This window comes from Pongo pygmaeus, chromosome 10 (assembly GCF_028885625.2).
Source record: "Pongo pygmaeus isolate AG05252 chromosome 10, NHGRI_mPonPyg2-v2.0_pri, whole genome shotgun sequence".
Lineage (NCBI taxonomy): Eukaryota > Metazoa > Chordata > Mammalia > Primates > Hominidae > Pongo > Pongo pygmaeus.
The window spans coordinates 122,507,867-122,525,434 of NC_072383.2; the positions used below are offsets into that span (position 1 = coordinate 122,507,867).

General features: G+C 47.1%; 1 protein-coding gene across 1 annotated transcript in view; it reads left to right on the forward strand.

The window, feature by feature from the left end:
- The first annotated feature begins 1,948 nt into the window (after positions 1 to 1,948).
- Positions 1,949 to 17,568, forward strand: part of DNAH10 (dynein axonemal heavy chain 10) — a 168,315-nt gene continuing 152,695 nt past the window's right edge. Inside the window, exons 1-5 of the mRNA XM_054443987.2 lie at positions 1,949 to 2,211; positions 7,244 to 7,327; positions 11,230 to 11,330; positions 12,462 to 12,570; positions 13,770 to 13,885. Of these exons, the coding sequence (XP_054299962.1) occupies positions 1,998 to 2,211; positions 7,244 to 7,327; positions 11,230 to 11,330; positions 12,462 to 12,570; positions 13,770 to 13,885 (624 nt within the window). The 5' untranslated portion in view covers positions 1,949 to 1,997. The remainder of the gene's footprint in view (positions 2,212 to 7,243; positions 7,328 to 11,229; positions 11,331 to 12,461; positions 12,571 to 13,769; positions 13,886 to 17,568) is intronic.

Sequence of the window (17,568 nt, forward strand, 5' to 3'; positions counted from 1 at the left end):
AAGCGATGGGCTCCAGTGTCATGTTACCAGAGTTATTGCTCAGTTTCGTTTGTTTTTAAGCCTTTTGCTAGAACCTATTATGTATCCAGTTTTTAAAACATACTTCATTCCCTTGATAGCAGGGATCCAGAGCACAGATGGCAAGTTGTGTGGATGATACTGAATATCTGTTTATTTTCCTAAAGATAAATGTCACGACACGACATTTTTCAGTTTTTATTTAGATGTTTATTACCATGTGTTAGCAGAATCTTAAAACCCAAGGGATTTCTTTAGTAAACTAGACTTTGATTCAACCTGCTGGGCTGGAGACTGCAATTGCGGTGGTCAGTTAAGGAGTGCAAAGGGTGTTCTGTCTTGATAGGATCTGGGTGAGCCCTGTGGACTTTCCAGCAGCGAAAGGACTTGGAACTCCTCTTTCGCTGAATGCTGCTCTGTTTCTGTTTCTGGAATGGATATTTTATAACAACATTCTGGTGTCAGCATTCCCTCAGCAGTTATTTAAAAATTTTTTTATTTTATTTTTTTTGAGACGGTGTCTCACTTTGTCACCCAGGCTGAAGTGCAGTGGTACAATCTCGGCTCACTGCAACCTCTGCCTCCTGGGTTTAAGCAATTCTCCTGCCTTAGCCTCCTGAGTAGCTGGGATTACAGGTGCCTGCCACAGTGCCCGGCTAATTTTTGTATTTTTAGTAGAGACGGGGTTTCACCATGTTGGCCAGGCTGGTCTCGAACTCCTGACCTCAGGTGACCTACCCACCTCGGCCTCCCAAAGTGCTGGGATTACAGGCGTGAGCCACCGCGCCTGGCCCTCTGCAGTTGTTTAATAAGGCACAGAATACCTGTAGCATAGGTCAGCCTTACGATGTACATGAATTACATATTCAGACGTTTTAGAACCTGATACATTTTGGAAAAGAAAAACAAAAAACAACTTCTACACCTATTCTGCAGTCTGCATTTAAAACAATAAATTCCTCTATTAAAAACGTAAAGCCAGGTTTGCTTGTGTGCCACAGGGAATATATCCAGGAAGGTTATTATGAAGCTCTCAAATCAAGATGATGGGAATAAGGCAGTTTGAACGAACAGCCTTCCCACAGTCAGGCCATTTTTGCTGATTTGGTTTAGAATTTTCAGAAATACTTAGTACACTCCACCTGTTCTTTGATGGGAATATCTAAGAAGGCTAGGTAGGTTCTTAGGGTTAGCCTGAGTCATCTAGGGGCTCAACTCCTTGTGAGGGGAAATGACAGTGAACAAGTTAGTACTTTGCTCCACAAATGCCATGAAAGGACAAATTTGCATCTTCTATCAGTATTTAACTTCCTTTTGCTAATGACAAATAAATATATATTTTTAAACGTGGGTGTTTTGCTTTATTATGCTCTGGTTTGGCAAGAAAGCCAAAGAACTCTGCTCCTTCCCTGCTTTTGTAGGCCACGAGGAACTCGTGCTTTCTCGGCTTATTTCCTCCTCCGCGGGCCTTCGACCCACGTGGCTGAGGGCTGAGGCCGTATCCTTCTGTCTGGCCTCTAATCCCGCCTCTGCCACCGCCGAGGTGCTGCGACCTTCGATCGTCTCGCCACCTCTCTAGCCCCAGCTTCATCTGCAAGGTGGGCGGGCTGCTTGCAGACCGGTCGGCGTGGGGTGGGGTCGCACCCTCGGCTGCAGCGGCCCGAGGGCGGCTCCTGGCGGCGAGGGTCCCGCTCCGCATCCAGGGGCGTGCGCGCTGCCGGGACCAGGGAGCAAGCAGCCTACCTCGGCGGCCCGGGGCCCAGGTGCGCGCCTCCGAGATCTCGGGGCCGGGGCGCGGGCTGCGGCGCGCGGGTTCGGGGATCGAGGGGCCGGGCGCCGGGCACTGCCGAGCTTGCAGCTCCCAGCGCCGGCGCCGTTGGCTGGGCGGGCTGTGGCCGTTGCCGGGGCGCCCATTGCTAGGGCCGCCGTTGCCACGGACGCCCGCCCTGCGCCCGGCTCCCTCTGCCCTGCGCGGCGCCATGGACGACCTGCGGGTGCTGTGGATGCGCGACCGCGTGTATGCGGCTTTCGGCATCACCGACCCCCAGCTTTTCGAGGACCTGCTCAACCGCGACGACGGCCAGGGCGAGGACCTCATCTTGCACTTCCTCAACCAGGCGAGCGAGGAGGAGGGCCCCTCGGCGCTCTTCATCTACCGCACGATGGTGCCGGAGGAGGTGGAGGTGGAGATTGGTGAGCCTCGACGCGCCGCTCCCTTCCCCGGGCTTCCCTCCTGCCCGCCCCGGCCTCTCCGGCGGGCGCGGGGGCTGCTAGAGCCTGCCCATCGTCCGGCCCCGGCCTCAGGGGCTGTCCACAGACGCTGCCGCCCGCCACGTGCAGGCCCCGGGCGAACCCAGCAATCACAGCCGTCCCTGCCCTCCTGGGCCCACAGCCCACTTGAAAGTCAGACCTTAATTGAAAAATCACAGCAAACACTGACTTAGCCCGCATCCCGTACCAGGTGCGATTCCAACGCTTGTATCAACTGCTTAACCCTACGAGGCGGGTGTATCCTCATCCCCATTTTACAGATCAGCAAACTGGCACTGAGGGGGTTAAGTAACCTGCCCAAGGCCCACGGGCAGTCAAGATCCACCGTGCAATAATCCGAACGGCTGGGTGGAGCCATGCCCAGGTGTGGCAGGGACCCAGGTCACTGTCACTCTCCTTGACGCTCGCAGGGTCTCACGGAGGGTCCGAAGAGCACCCCTTTCTACTTCTGGAGGCTCCTCATAACCTAAAAAGTAAAATAAGGCTAAGACAAAGTTTAAAAACTACGGTAGACTTTAAATGTTTATGTTGAACAAATTAGCATCGCAAATACAAAAAGACAGTGACCAGGGTCCCAGAACCCTCTGTGGAGGCGGATCCCCAGCCCCACCTACTCTCTGATAGGCCCAGGGACACTGAGAGGGCACGGAGGGGCCGGCACAGGTAAGAGGAGGAGGCAGGACAACTCGCTTCAGAAACAGCTAGAAGGAGACTGGGACCTCGAAAGCTGCCTCCTCGCAGGAGCACCAGCCGGAGCACAGCTGCCGGGACCTCCTGCCTGGCTGTCCAGTCTCCTGGGCTACTTTTCCAGCCCCTTAAGGACTTGGGGATCCCTTGCAGGGCCTCTCACTGGGTTCGGGTGGCAGGGCCGGCAGACCTTTGATTTTTTTTTTTTTTTAAGGTACCAGGCACATTCATTTATTTTATTTTATTTTTTAACTTTTTTTTTTTTTTTTGAGATAGGGTCTCACTCTGTCACCCAGGCTGCAGTGCAGTGGTGCGATCTTGGCTCACTGCAACCTCTGCCTCCAGGGCTCAAGTGATTCTCCCACCTCAACCTCCTGAGTAGCTGGGACTACAGGTATGTGTCACCATGCCTGGCTAATTTTTATATTTTTGGTAGAGACAGGTTTCACCATGTTGCCCAGCGTGGTCTCGAACCACTGAGGTCAAGTGATCCTCCCGCCTCGGCCTCCCACAGTGCTGGGATTCCAGGTGTGAGCCACCTGGCACCTGGCCACTTCTTTTTTTTTTTTTTTTTTTTTTTTGAGACAAGTCTAGCTGTCGCCAAGGCTGGAGTGCAGTGGTGCAATCTCGGCTCACTGCAACCTCCACCTCCCTGGTTCAAGCAATTCTCCTGCCTCAGCCTCCCAAGTAGCTGGGACTACAGGCACCCACCACCATGCCCGGCTAATTTTTGTATTTTTAGTAGAGACAGGGTTTCATCATATTGGCCGGGCTGCTCTTGAACTCCTGACCTAAGGTGATCTGCCCACCTCGGCCTCCCAAAATGCTGGGATTACAGGTGTGAACCATCGCGCTTGGCCACCTTCATTTATTTTAAATTCATTATTTGCTTGCACAAAATAAAACGTCTTCATCATAAAGAAATCCAAAACCATAAATAAACAACAATAACAAATCCCTAGTACCATCTGGAGAGAGGACCATATGATCACGTTTTGGAATTTAACCTTCCAGCCTATTATTTTTTTCTCCCTGGCAGACCTTTGGACCCGGACATTAGATTATAACTGGACCTCGAATGTAGGCACTTTCATTGGCACCAAGTGAAATTATGGAAGCCAAAAAGACACTCGCAGGATTGACCATTTAACATGTACCACCACTGCAGGAACTCGGGTTTCGTATACATTAAAAAAAAATTACAAGACCCTAAAACAATGGATGTGACTTGGATTTCTTGCAGAAGCCCTCCAAGGGCCTCTGTTAACAGTGGGGTGGCTGTTGTCTGCTGTGTTTACTAGCACGTGTTTAGCCCAAATGTCATCCTGTGTGGAAGCAGAGTTCAGTCTCACCTCAGAGGGTGCCCCTGGTTAATTCCTGGACCCTCCAAAGGGAGCTCAGAACTCCCCTCCCCCTGCCCCCTGACCCGTTTCTGGGCTGTCTCTGTCCCTGCTCTTCCCTTCCATTCCCATCCCTTCTCCACTATCACCTCATGGTGAAAAGCTGACCCTGGATTCCTTGCCGAAGATGCTGTCTCTGGAAACTCTCAAAGCTGCCAATTCTGGAGGTGCCAGATGGCGTCGGGTGTTGGGGGTTCTGGCCAGGTGGGGAGAAGAGACCTCATCCCCAACTCCACACATTGTCACTCACTCTCTGCTTGTTAAACCTATAAGCTCGTATACACCCTTGAACAGTTTCCCTAGATTATTTTTGGGGGACAGATGGTTCTGGTCTGTTCAGAGGACCTGCAGAGAGCCCAGCGTGTCCCTTCTTTCCTTTTTTTTCCTCCTCTTTCTGCCCCTGCCCTGGTCAAGATTTCTCTCTGCTCCTGGTTAGAAATGATAGGAATGGAGACAAACAGGTACTGGGGCAGGTGGTGGTGAGAAAGGCGAGGTGTCCTTCCGGGCAGCAGATACCCCAGATACTGATCCAGTAGGTACATGTGTTCCTTCTGGAAAAAACAAAATGGAATCATACTGTACGTATCATTTAGTAACTTCCTTACATTTAAAGAAATTACACAAATATTGCCAGAACACATGTTTTCTTAAAAATTCACAGAACATAGAATTACATATAAAAAGAAAAAGCAACGCTTCTCCATCTCTTAAGCTCCAGTCCTGCTCTTATTCCTAGGGGTAACCACTATTATTAGTTTGGTGTATTTCTGGTTGGCTCTTTTGTCAAATTATCAGTCAATCAATCAGTCAATCATCTACCAACCGACTGATCTGTCTCCCTACCTTCCTATGCATCTATCTATCTATCTATCTATCCATCTATCTATCTACCTATACCTCAATCTATACATCTATCTGTCTATACCTCTATCTATACATCTATCTATACATCTACCTATCTATCTCCTGTCTACCTACCTACCTATACATCTATCTCTCTCTCTCTCCTGTCTACCTAATTACCTATACATCTATCTCTCTCTATTATCTATCTACCAACAGACCAATTTATCTGTGTGTCTACCTATCACTCACCTATCATCTATCCATCTATCAATTATCTACCAATCTATCTACCTACCTACCTATACATCTATCTATATCTATACATCTATCTACCTACCTATCTACCTACCTACCTATACATCTATCTCTATACATCTATCTATCTATCTATCTATCTATCTATATCCTGTCTACCTACCTACCTATACATCTATCTCTGTCTCCTGTCTATCTACCTAATTACCTATACATCTATCTCTCTCTCTATTATCTATCTACCAACTGACCAATCTATCTGTATGTCTGTCTACCTATCATTTATCCATCTATCAATTATCTACCAGTTTATCTACCTACCTACCTATACATCTATCTGTCTCTATCTATACATCCATCTATCTATCTACCTACCTACCTACGTACACGTTTGTTTATCTGTCTATCTGTCTGTCTATCTCTGTCTGTATAGGCATAAGGTCAGGGCTATTGAGATCAATTAATCAGCCTACCTACCTACCTACCTGCTTGTCATCTATATCTGTCTATCCTTGTTCTATCTACAATCTATATTTCTCTCTATAACGATAATATATGGATATATAGAGTTCCTAAAACTATAAATATCATACTATATATACATATTATTTTGTGACTTCTCCCTCAACCACATGTCTTGGTTATTTTTTCAGGTCAATACCTACAGTTCTACCTAACTTGATAGATTTTAAATACATAGATGTATCATATTCTACTCATCCATTCTCTAATTAATGGACACTTAGCTTTTCAGAGTATTCATTCTACAAACAATGGAATAATGTCCGTCTATCCTTGCATACTTTGTGTATTTCTGGAGGATAGATTTATAAAAATGAAATGCATCTGTAACAAGTACAGTTTTTTACAATTTGAGTGGGTCCTGTTGGTTCACAGCCAGTGGTGGTGGATGAGGCGCCTGTTTCCCAACGGCCTCCCCGACATTCACTATTGGCCATTTTTTAGATTTTTGCCAATTCCATAGAAGAAAAGTAGTTGCACTTCCTTACTCTAATTTATGTAAATGTTAATGTAGTTGAGACTCCTTTTTTCCCTTCAGTTTTTTCTTTTCTTTTCTTTTTTTTTTTGGGACAGAGCCTCACTTTGTCTCCCAGGCTGGAGTGCAGTGGTGTGATCTCGGCTCACTGCAACCTCCGCCTCTTGGGCTCAAGTGATTCTCCTGCATCAGCCTCCCGAGTAGCTGGGATTACAGGTGTGCACCACCACACCCAGCTAATTTTTTTGTATTTTTAATAGAGACGAGGTTTCACCATGTTGACCAGGCTGGTCTCGAGATCCCGATCTCAAGTGATCCACCCACCTCGGCCTCCCAAAGTGCTGGGATTACAGGCATGAGCCACTGCACCTGGCCTCCTTCAGTTTTTAAATTGTAGTAACATACACATGGCCTGCAATTTACATCTTAACCATTTTGAAATGTACAGTTTAGGGTGTTAAATACATTCATAGTGTTGTGCACCCAGGAGCCTCTTTCTTATGCTTCTTGGTTATTTGTATTTCTTCTGGGCTGGTGGTAACTCTGATCATTTCTGTATCCTTCGTCTCTTGGCAGAATTTGCACAAACCTCCTTGGCTGTCACTGAAAGCTGGCTCCAGTAAGGAATACTGCTGTACCACTGTAACATAACGAGTCTCCTGTGGGCCACATACCAACCCCTTGGCTCCACAGAAAGCAAAGATATCAGGTGTTTCATGCAGTGAACGATTACGTTTTATATTTTCTCCCCATTTATGTGGCCATAAAGATGAGATACCTGTCCTGTCTGAAGAGGGAGAAGAGGAAGAAGAGATTTATTCTCAAAAAGTGGAGTCCGTGGATAAAGTGCGAGGTGTGGAATTGGGAGGGATCGTGGGAGGGTGGAACTGAGAAAGCCCCCCGCAGCGGGAGTAGGGTGCTGCCTGCCATGCCACAATCAGTTTGTACTTTCACTGGGTGTGAACCACAAAGAGAAGTGCTGGGTCATGAATACACGGATGTAGTAGTTTCCCACGGCTGCCGTCACAAGTGACCACAGACTGGGTTGGCTGAAAACAACACAGATGTATTCTCTCACAGCTCTGGAGGCCGGAACTCCAAAATTAAGGTGCTGGCAGGGCTGCGCTCCCTCTGCAGGACCAAGGGGAGGATCCTTCCCAGCCTCCTCACTGCAGTCTAGGGGTCAGGGTGTCCTCGGCCTGCAGCATCATCACTCCAGTCTCTACATCCATCGTCACATGTTCTTGTCCCCTCTCTGTCTTTCTTCTTCTCCGTGTGTCCTCTCTCCTTCTTCTTCTTCTTTTTTTTTTTTTTTTTGAGACAGGATCTCGCTCTTGTCACCCAAGCTGAAGTGTAATGGTGTGATCTCAGCTCACTGCAACCTCCGCCTCCCAGGTTCAAGAGATTCTCCTGCCTCAGCCTCCCAAGTAGCTGCGATCTCAAGCACCCACCACCACACCCAGCTAATTTTTGTATTTTCAGTGGAGACGGGGTTTCACCATGTTGGCCAGGCTGGTCTTGAACTCCAGACCTCAGGTGATCTGCCCTCCTCGGCCTCCCAAAGTGCTAGGATTACAGGTGTGAGCCGCCGTACCCGGCCGTCCTCTCTCCCTCTTATACAGGCACCAGTCACATTGGATTTTGGGCCCACTCTAATCCATATCACCTCGTCTTTACTAATTACATCTGCAAAGACCCTGTTTCCAAATGAGGTCACAGCTTTAGGACAGGCATTGTGGGGGACACTCTTCAACCGAGTGTAGTATGTAACATACAAACACTCATGCAGGCGGTGTCTCAGCCAGCTCAGCAAACACAGGCTTTGTACTTTGTTTTGTAGAGTGGGTTTCCCACTGCGCAAACTGCAGATGCCATTTTCTTAGGAGAATCTTCAAGGCACAGAACTTTTCATGTATTTATTTGTTTTTGACACAGGACCTCACTCTGTTGCCCAGGCTGGAGTGGTGCTATCATAGCTCACTTCAGCCTCTAACTTCTAGGCTCAAGCAATCCTCCTGACTCGGGCTCCTGAGGAGCTGGGACTGTAGAGGTGCACCAACATGCCTGGATGACATTTTGATTTTTTGTAGAGATGGGGTCTTGCTATGTTGCCCAGGCTGGTCTCGAACTCCTGGGCTCAAGCAGTCCTCCCACCTCAGCCTTCCAAAGTATTGGGATTACAGGCATGAGCCACTGCTTCTGGCCAATAATTTATTTTTAACCAAATTGTAATCCCCTCAAGTAGCAAAGACTGTGGAGAGGGAACTACAAGTTAGAAATAAAAGATGGTTTGAATAAGGCTTGTTTAAAGTGGGTTTTTGGTTTTTTTTTGGAGACGAAGTGTTTCTCTGTCACCCAGGCTGGAGTGCAATGGTGCGATCTCGGCTCGCTGCAACCTCCTCCTCCTGGGTTCAAGCGATTCTCCTGCCTCAGCCTCCTGAGTAGCTGGGACTGCAGGCACACACCACCGCATCCAGCTAATTTTTTTTTTTTTTTTGAGACAGAGTCTTGCTAGTTTTTGTATTTTTAGTAGAGATGGGGTTTCACCTTGTTGGCCAGGCTGGTCTCAAACTCCTGACCTCAGGTGATCCACCCACCTCGACCTCCCAAAGTGTTGGGATTACAGGCGTGAGCCACCACGCCTGGCCTAAAGTTGGTTTTGATAAGGCAGATGGTAGTTCTGGATGCCACAGCAATGTCTGCTGAGGTCTCCTAGGAAAGCACTCTCAGCTTCTGAGCCCAGTACATCCATGAAGAGGACAGGTTTGGGTGGGAAGAGCTGTTTAGATGGGAAGGTCGGAGAAGTCCTTTCTCACAAAGTAAATTAACATTATTATATATTTTCTTCTTTTCTTTTTATGGTGGTAAAATGGATGTCACTTTTACCATTTTTACCATTTCTAGGTGACATTAAGTACATTCATAAGTGTATTTTCCTTTTTAAAGATGCGGCCTTGCTCTGTGGCCCAGGCTGGAATGCTGTGGTGTGATCATGGTGCCCTGTAGCCTTGAACTCTTGGGCTCAAGTCCCAGCCTTCCAAGTAGCTGGGACTACAGATGTGTGCCATCATGCCTGGCTAAGTTTTTTTTTTTTTTTTTTTTTTTTAACTTAAATTTAATTTTGTGGGCTGTTGTGGTGGCTCACGCCTATAATCCCAGGACTTAGGGAGGCCAAGGCAGGAGGATCACTTGAGGTCAGGAGTTCGAGACTAGCCCAGCCAACATGATGAAACCCATCTCTACTAAAAACACAAAAATTAGCCAGGTAGCCAGGCGTGGTGGCACGTACCTGTAATCCCAGCTACTCAGGAGGCTGAGGCAGGAGAATTGCCTGAACTTGGGAGGCAGAGGTTGCAGTGAGCCAAGATCACGCCACTGCACTCCAGCCTGGGTGACACAGTGAGATCTGTCTCAAAAAAAATTTTTTTTTAAATTTTTTTGTAGAGATGAGGTTTCACTACATTGCCCAGGCTGGTTTCAAACTCCTGGCCTCAAATGGTCTTCCACCCTGTAGCTGAGATGATAGGCGTGCACCATCACTCCTGGATAACATTTTGATTTTTTGCAGAGATTAGAGACTACTCTAATGCTGTTAGAGAATTAGCAGTGGACTACAGGCTATTTATGGCACGGCACCTGCTCATAAGTGAGATTTTTTTTTTTACTGTAGTCTATTGCTAGTTCTCTAATAATGTTGGTACTGCTGTCTATAGACTATTCCCCTACCAACCACGGCGCCGATGCCCTTACCCGTGCTGTCATTTAGTCCTCCAGAATCTGGCTGGTAGATGTTACTGCCCCATTTTATGGATGTGAAAACTAATAGCAGAGAGGATTCAGACCCCTGACATTGAGTTGATGCCAAAGCCACAGTGACTTTGCACAGTGCCTTTCAAAGTAAGAGCTGAGGGAAAGCTCCCAGGGAAAGCTCCTTTCTCTAATCACCAGGCCTGTTGGATGTTCTGAGGGCTCAGACTTGGTGTCTGCTGAGGTTTCTGAATCTGTATCAATCAGAGTGGGCTTGAGACAGGTGCGTCATTTCATTTAGACTGTTTTTCTTCTTGTCCCTCACAAGTTTTGCATCTCATGGTGAAAAAGGAGTAAATGCTAACATACTAGCTGTAATTCTTTTTCCTTTTTTTTTTTTTGAGATGGAGTCTCGCCGTGCCGCCCAGGCTGCAGTGGCACAATCTTGGCTCACTGCAACCTCTACCTCCTGGCCTCAAGTGACTCTCCCATCTCAGCCTCCCGAGTAGCTGGGATTACAGGCACGCACCACCATGTCTGGCTAATTTTTGTATTTTTAGTAGAGACGGCGTGTTGCCATGCTGGCCAGGCTGGTCTTAAACTCCTGACATCAAGTGATCCATCCACCTCAGCTTCCCAAAGTGCTGGGATTATAGGCATGAGCCACTGCACCTGGCCTGTAATTCTTGTCTTTATGATAAACTCCCTTTTAAGTAAAAAACCTCAGAGAAGTCACAGGGTCACAGGGTGGACACTGTACCTGAGAGAATGCAGACACACACACGTTAAATTTCTGATGGACACCTGTCAAAAACGAAACAATCCTTGTCAATTACAGCGTGAGTCAAGGCCACAATCAGATTGATTGGAACAGAAGGTGTGCACAGTTATTCGATAACTCGCCTTTTGAATGAAATGTCCTGGTGCACAAAATGCAGGGCTGCTCTTGATGGTCGGAAACCGAATTTTCTGATTATTTTCTCTTACACTTTGATTGACGTTTTGCAGCTAACCGTGTGTCACTGAGAACTGAATCTCTAGGTCAACCTCTAATCAACATAGAGGATGAAGAAACGGACAAAGAGATTTCAGAAAAACTCCCTTCCAAAGTAAGCATGGCTCTTTGTCCTTGTTGGTGGGGTAATGGGGACCCCTGACACCCTTTAGGATTCAGGGTAACTGACACAGCCCCATCCAAGGGATTTATCATGTTGGAATGGAGATTATAGGATCCCAAGGCCACCCTCAGATTCAGTGATTGGCTGGAAGGACTCACAGGATCCAGAAAATCTGTTATATTCATAGTTATAGTTTATTACAGGGAAAGGATGCAAATTAGACTCAGCAAAAAGAGGAAAAAACGTGCACAGGACAGAGACCAGCAGAAAATAGGCACAAACTTCCATCTGTTCCCTCCCAGTGGAGTTTCATGGACAGCACTTAATTCTCCTGGTAGCTATGAGTGGCAACATGCATGAAGTATTGCCAACCAGAAAGGCTCACCTGAGCCTTGGTGTCTGGGGTTTTTACTGGGGATCAGTCACACAGCCAGGAGCATCCATGTGGCTGACCTTAGTTACTCAGCTCCCCTTCATCTCCAGCCCTCACCACCACCCTAGAGGTTGAACTGATCCTATATGACTGGGGCCCCAGCAAACAAAAACAGGCACTCACCAAAATCACATTGTTAGCATGCACCTTCAGGAATGGCCCAAGGATGTAGGTACACAAAGACTCCCATATTAGGCAGGATATTCCAAAAGCTTAGAAGTTGTCATCCCAAGAGCCAAAGGTCAGTTCTGAAGACATTTGGCACGTGTGGGGTTTGGACAACACAGGCCTGCTAAATGGACCCTGTTCTGTGAAAACCCCAAGGTTGGAGTTTAAGGCTAGGATGTAAGCATTCAGCCTGGCCTATGCTTACCAAAATCATGCTTCATTGCCTCATAAATATGTCCCATCTGCAAAACAAAATTCAAGCTCCATCTGGACCTTTGGCAGGTCAGTTTGTTTAGGTGTTGCTGCACTGGTTGGTCAATAGAGTCAGGCTGACAGCACAGAGTCTGGGTGCATTTAGCTCCTGTGTTTAGCTGGTACCCACTGTGTGGCTGTGGTTGCATTGTCAGAACATGAGACCAGCCATTGTGTTGAGAGGAGAGCTTAGGTGTACTTGAATATTAGGTTCTTTAGGTGAATGGATGTATCACAAGAATGAATGGTTTTTCTTCCCCATGTTTCAGAGAACTGTGAAGCTCATCATGGAAAAGATGCATCTCCACATGCTCTGTACCCCTCTTCCTGAGGAGTTCCTGGACCAAAATGTGGTGTTTTTCCTTAGAAATACCAAAGGTACATTTCTGGCATGTGTGTGTGTATGTGTGTTGAGGGGGTGTGGTTGTGCATGCACTTGTTCACTCTCATTCTGTTGTCTTTTTACGGTTATCTTTCACCTATGCCAAGCTCTCTTTCTTTTCCATACTGGGTTCTTACATAGTCTTCTCAAAGCTAATTTCCAGTAAAGAAGTGTTAGAGATAAAGAAATGTATTCAGCCAATGATAGTGCATGTCTGCACATATTTGGAGAAGGTGTGAAGACTGAAACTTGTGAAATAATGGCTTCAGTGGGTATATTTGTTATGTGTGTTTTGTTTCCCAGTTAGATCAAGGGAAGGGTCCAAGTAACCTTTAAAATGTTTACCATGGTGATTGATTTTTGGTCAGGTAGAGTAAATACATATCAAATAAAACCTTGTTTGTTGGAAGGGTAGATGTTACCAAGTAGGTCTTTTCAAACAACCCGTGACTCAAAAGATGCTTTGGCAATGGATTGAGGAAGACTTGCTGGGGAGTGAAGACAGGCAAAGCCAGTGCCCAAGTCAGCTTGGATGGTTGTAACAAATTGCCGTAGGCTGGGGGGCTTCACCAACAAACATGTATTTCTCACAGCTCTGGAGGCTGGGAAGTCCAAATCAAGGTGCTGGCAGATCTGGCATCTGGCGAGGGCCACTTCCTGGTTCACAGATGGCACCTTCTCCTATCCTCCCATGGTGGAGAGCAGAGAGAGAGAGCAAGCTCTCCTGTCTCTTCCTATAGGGACACCAATCCAATCGTGAGACTCCACCCTCATGACCTAATCACGTACCAAAGGCCCCACCTTCTAATACCTTCACCGTGGGGATTTAAGCTTCAACATGTGGATTTTAGGGTCATTCAGTCCATAGCAGCAAAGAATCCAGCCAGCGTTTCTAGACAACCCAGATAATTTCTGGTTTTGTCCAGCGTTAGATACTCCAACCAGATCAGTGAATGTGTGCAGCTCTTGTGCGCTGTTCATACTAATCCATGAACCACAGTGCATCGGTATCCATTTCAGCTTCTCATGGGCCCTCAGATTTGTTTAAACACAAATAGGGGATATTCTGAATCTGTAACCAGAACATTCCTTGTAGCAACTTGGGAAGAAGGAGAAGATTCCTGTTCTCTTGGAAATGTTAACTGTTGGCTGCTCTCTCTCGCTGACCTTACATTCTACACCTGTTCTTATTTAGATGCAATCTCTGAAGCTACCGACATGAAGGAAGCTATGGAAATTATGCCAGAAACACTGGAGTATGGAATTATAAATGCTAATGTGCTCCATTTTCTGAAGGATATTATATGTCAGGTAAACGTGGAGAAAGGAAGAAATTCTAGTATTTCTAAAGTTGAGGTCATGTGGTTTGTTTATTCCACAAATAGGTAGTGGGCAGCTCTTCTGTCTCAGGTGCTGTTATGGGCACTGAGGTGCTGAGAGCAGCTCGGCTGGGGAGACCCTAACCCAGCGGTGCTAGAGAAATTAAAGACACACACACAGAAATATAGAGGTGTGAAGTGGGAAATCAGGGGTCTCACAGCCTTCAGAGCTGAGAGCCCCGAACAGAGATTTACCCACATATTTATTAACAGGAAACCAGTCATTAGCATTGTTTCTATAGATATTAAATTAACTAAAAGTATCCCTTATGGGAAACAAAGGGATGGGCCGGAATTAAAGGAATAGGCTGGGCTAGTTCACTGCAGCAGGAGCATGTGCTTAAGGCACAGATCGCTCATGCTATTGTCTGTGGCTTAAGAATGCCTTTCAGCGGTTTTCCGCCCTGGGTGGGCCAGGTGTTCTTGCCCTCATTCCCGTAAACCCACAACCTTCCAGCTTGGTCATTAGGGCCATTATGGACATGTTACAGTGCTGCAGAGATTTTATTTATGGCCAGTTTTGGGGCCGGTTTATGGCCAGATTTTGGGGGGCTTGCTCCCAACACTGAGGGTCAAGCAGTAGACAGGACAGGCAATGACCCTGCTCTCTAGGAGCTTATGTAGGGGAAAGACATGGCACACAAGCACATCTACGAGAAAATACTGACAAGTGGCATGAGGAAAATAAACCCTGATATGAGACAGAAATGGGCCATGTGCAGTGTGTGTGTGCAGAGGGCATGCTGAGGAATGGCCTTGCTGAGGATGTGATGTCTAAGCTTTCTTTTTTATTTTTATTATTTTTTGAGACAGAGTCTCTCCGCCATCCAGTCTGGAGTGCAGTGGCACAGTCACGGCTCACTGCAGCCTCAACTCTCAAGCGATCCTTCTGCCGCAGCCTCCTGAGTGGCTGGGATTACAGGCATACACCACCATGCCTGGCTCATTTTTGTACTTCTTATAGAGACAGGGTCTCACCATGTTGCCCAGGCTGGTCTCCAACTCCTGGGCTCAAGCAATCTGCCCGCCTTGGCCTCCCAAAGTGCTGTGATTACAGGCATGAGCCACCATGCTTGGCCTGAGCTTTATAGACCAAAGAAATGAAAAACTCATCAGCAGGCCTTTTTCATGAATGATTAGGGAAATGATTAGGGATAAGGGAATGATTAGGGAAATGCACTAGGGAAGGAAGGAGGAGGTGGTATTGAACTGAGACCCAAATGAGGCCAAGGCATCAGACACGATAGGATGTGGAGGAAGAGCATGCTGGGCAGAGAGAACAGCAGGTGCAAAGGCCCTGAGGTAGAAGCAGCCTCAGCTTGGCCCATTAGGAGGATGGCCAGTGTGGCTGGAGGGAGGGCTGGAAATGAAGGCAGGTTTAAGCAGGGGAACAACAGGATCTGGTTTGCATTTTACCTCTGGCTATTGTGGGAAAACATATTGCTGGGGTGGAGGGGAAGGAAAGACCAAATAGAAAGCCATGGAAGAGCCCAGGTGGAGGGCTGTATTAGTCCATTTTCATGCTGCTATAAAGAACTACCCAGAATTTATAAAGGGAAGAGGCTAAATTGAGTCACAGTTCTGTATGGCTATGGAGGCCTCAGGAAACTTAAAATCATGATGGAAGGGGAAGCAAACATATCCTTCTTCATATGATGGCAGGAAGGAGAAGTGCTGCGCAAAGAGGGAAAAGCTGCTTATGAAACCATCAGATCTCATGAGAACTCACTCACTATCATGAGAACAGTGGCATGGGGGTAACCTCCCCCATCATTCAATTACCTCCCACCAGGTCCCTCCCATGACATGTGGGGATTATGGGAACTACAATTAAAGATAAGATTTGGGTGGGGACACGGCCAAACCACATCGAGGGTGATGGTTATTTAGGCTCCAATCAGGGGAGGGAGGGAGAAGCAGACAGTGTGAGGAATGCCTTGAGGATCAGGCCATGGGACTTGCTGGACCGGGATTTGGAGGCTTTGAAGAGTATCACAAGACTAGAGAGTACAAAAAATGAGTCTTGGTCCCAGCACTTTAGGAGGGTGAGGTGGGAGGATCGCTTGAGGCTAGGAGTTTGAGAACAGCCTGGGCGATATAGCAAGACCCCATCTCTAAAAGAAATTTTAAAAAAGAATGACTCTTAGGATTTGGGCCTGAGAAACTGGGAGGATGGTGAAGTCATTACTGAGATGGAAGATGGGGAGAAACAGATATGGAGGGAAACTCAAGTGTTGTATTTTGCATGTTAAGCACAGGTGGCCTCTTAGACATTCAAGTCAAGGCGTGAAGCAGGACGTATGAATCTAGAGCTCCGCGGGGAACTCAGGGCATCCGTCTAGCAAATATTCATTGAGCACCTACTGTATTTCATAGCAATGAACAACTGAGACAAAGTCTCTGCCTCGTGGAGCTTTCATTCTAGACGGGAAGATGTACATTAACCAAGATCAATGAGAAAATATATAGTGTGTTAAACAGCAACAAGAGTTAGGGAGAAAAATGAAGCCAGATAGGAAAGAAAAAGGAAACAAGGGGGACAGGGAAAGTTGATAGGTGGAAAGGTGGGGCTTTTGCAATTTTAGATAGGGTGGCCAGGAAGACTTCACTGAGATTTGGACAAAAAAGTCCAAACCAACACAATATCCTCTTTTGCTTGGACTATTGCAGGAGCCTCCAAAAAGATCCCCCAGTTTCTGTTCTTACCCTCTACGCTGCATTCTCCACATGCCAACCAGAGTGATGCTTTAAAATATGGGCATCATCACCACAGAGATGGTGTAAAACCAAGGGACTGGGTGGAACAACCAAGGGAGGGAGTAGAGATGGAAGAGATGAGGGGAGAGGAAAGTTAGGACATGGGTGATCCAGAAGCCAAGAGAAGACAATGCTTCACGGAAGAAGGGAGGGGCCCACCGTGCCACTTGCTGCTGGAGGTCAAGAAGGCACAGGCAAAGAAGAGCTGGAGGGCTTGGCCCTGGGTGACTTCCACGTGAGCAGTTCTGGGGATGGGAGCAGACGAGGTCTCACGGAGTACAAGTCACCCTGTGAGTTAGGCTGTGGGGCCCTCCCCACTGAGCTGCCCGCACACAAGGGACGTTATACCCAAAGATACCCTCCTTCATCGGGATGATGTCTTTTCCTAGTGTGACTTTGGAGGACTCAAGAACATTGGCTACCTTCTTATTTATTTATTTTTATTTTTTGTTTTTATTTATTTATTTTTGAGACAGTGTCTCATTCTGCCACCTAGGCTGGAGTGCAGTGGCGCGAGCATGGCTCACTGCAGCCTTGACCTCCCAGGCTTAAACGATCCTCCCACCTCAGCCTCCTGAGTAGCGGGGAGGATCACTAAAAATTAGCCAGGTGCACGCCACAATGCCTGGATGATTTTTGTATTTTTTTTTTAAAGACGGTGTCTCAGTATGTTGCCAAGGCTGGTCTCAAACTCCTGGGCTCAAGTGATCTGCCCACCTCAGCCTCCCAAAATGTTGGGATTGCAGGCATGAGCCACCACATCTGGCCACACTGGCTACCTTCTTATGCAAACTGAACTTTTCATTCTAAAATAACAAAATAACATCAACCCCATTTCTACCAAAAATAAAAAGAAAA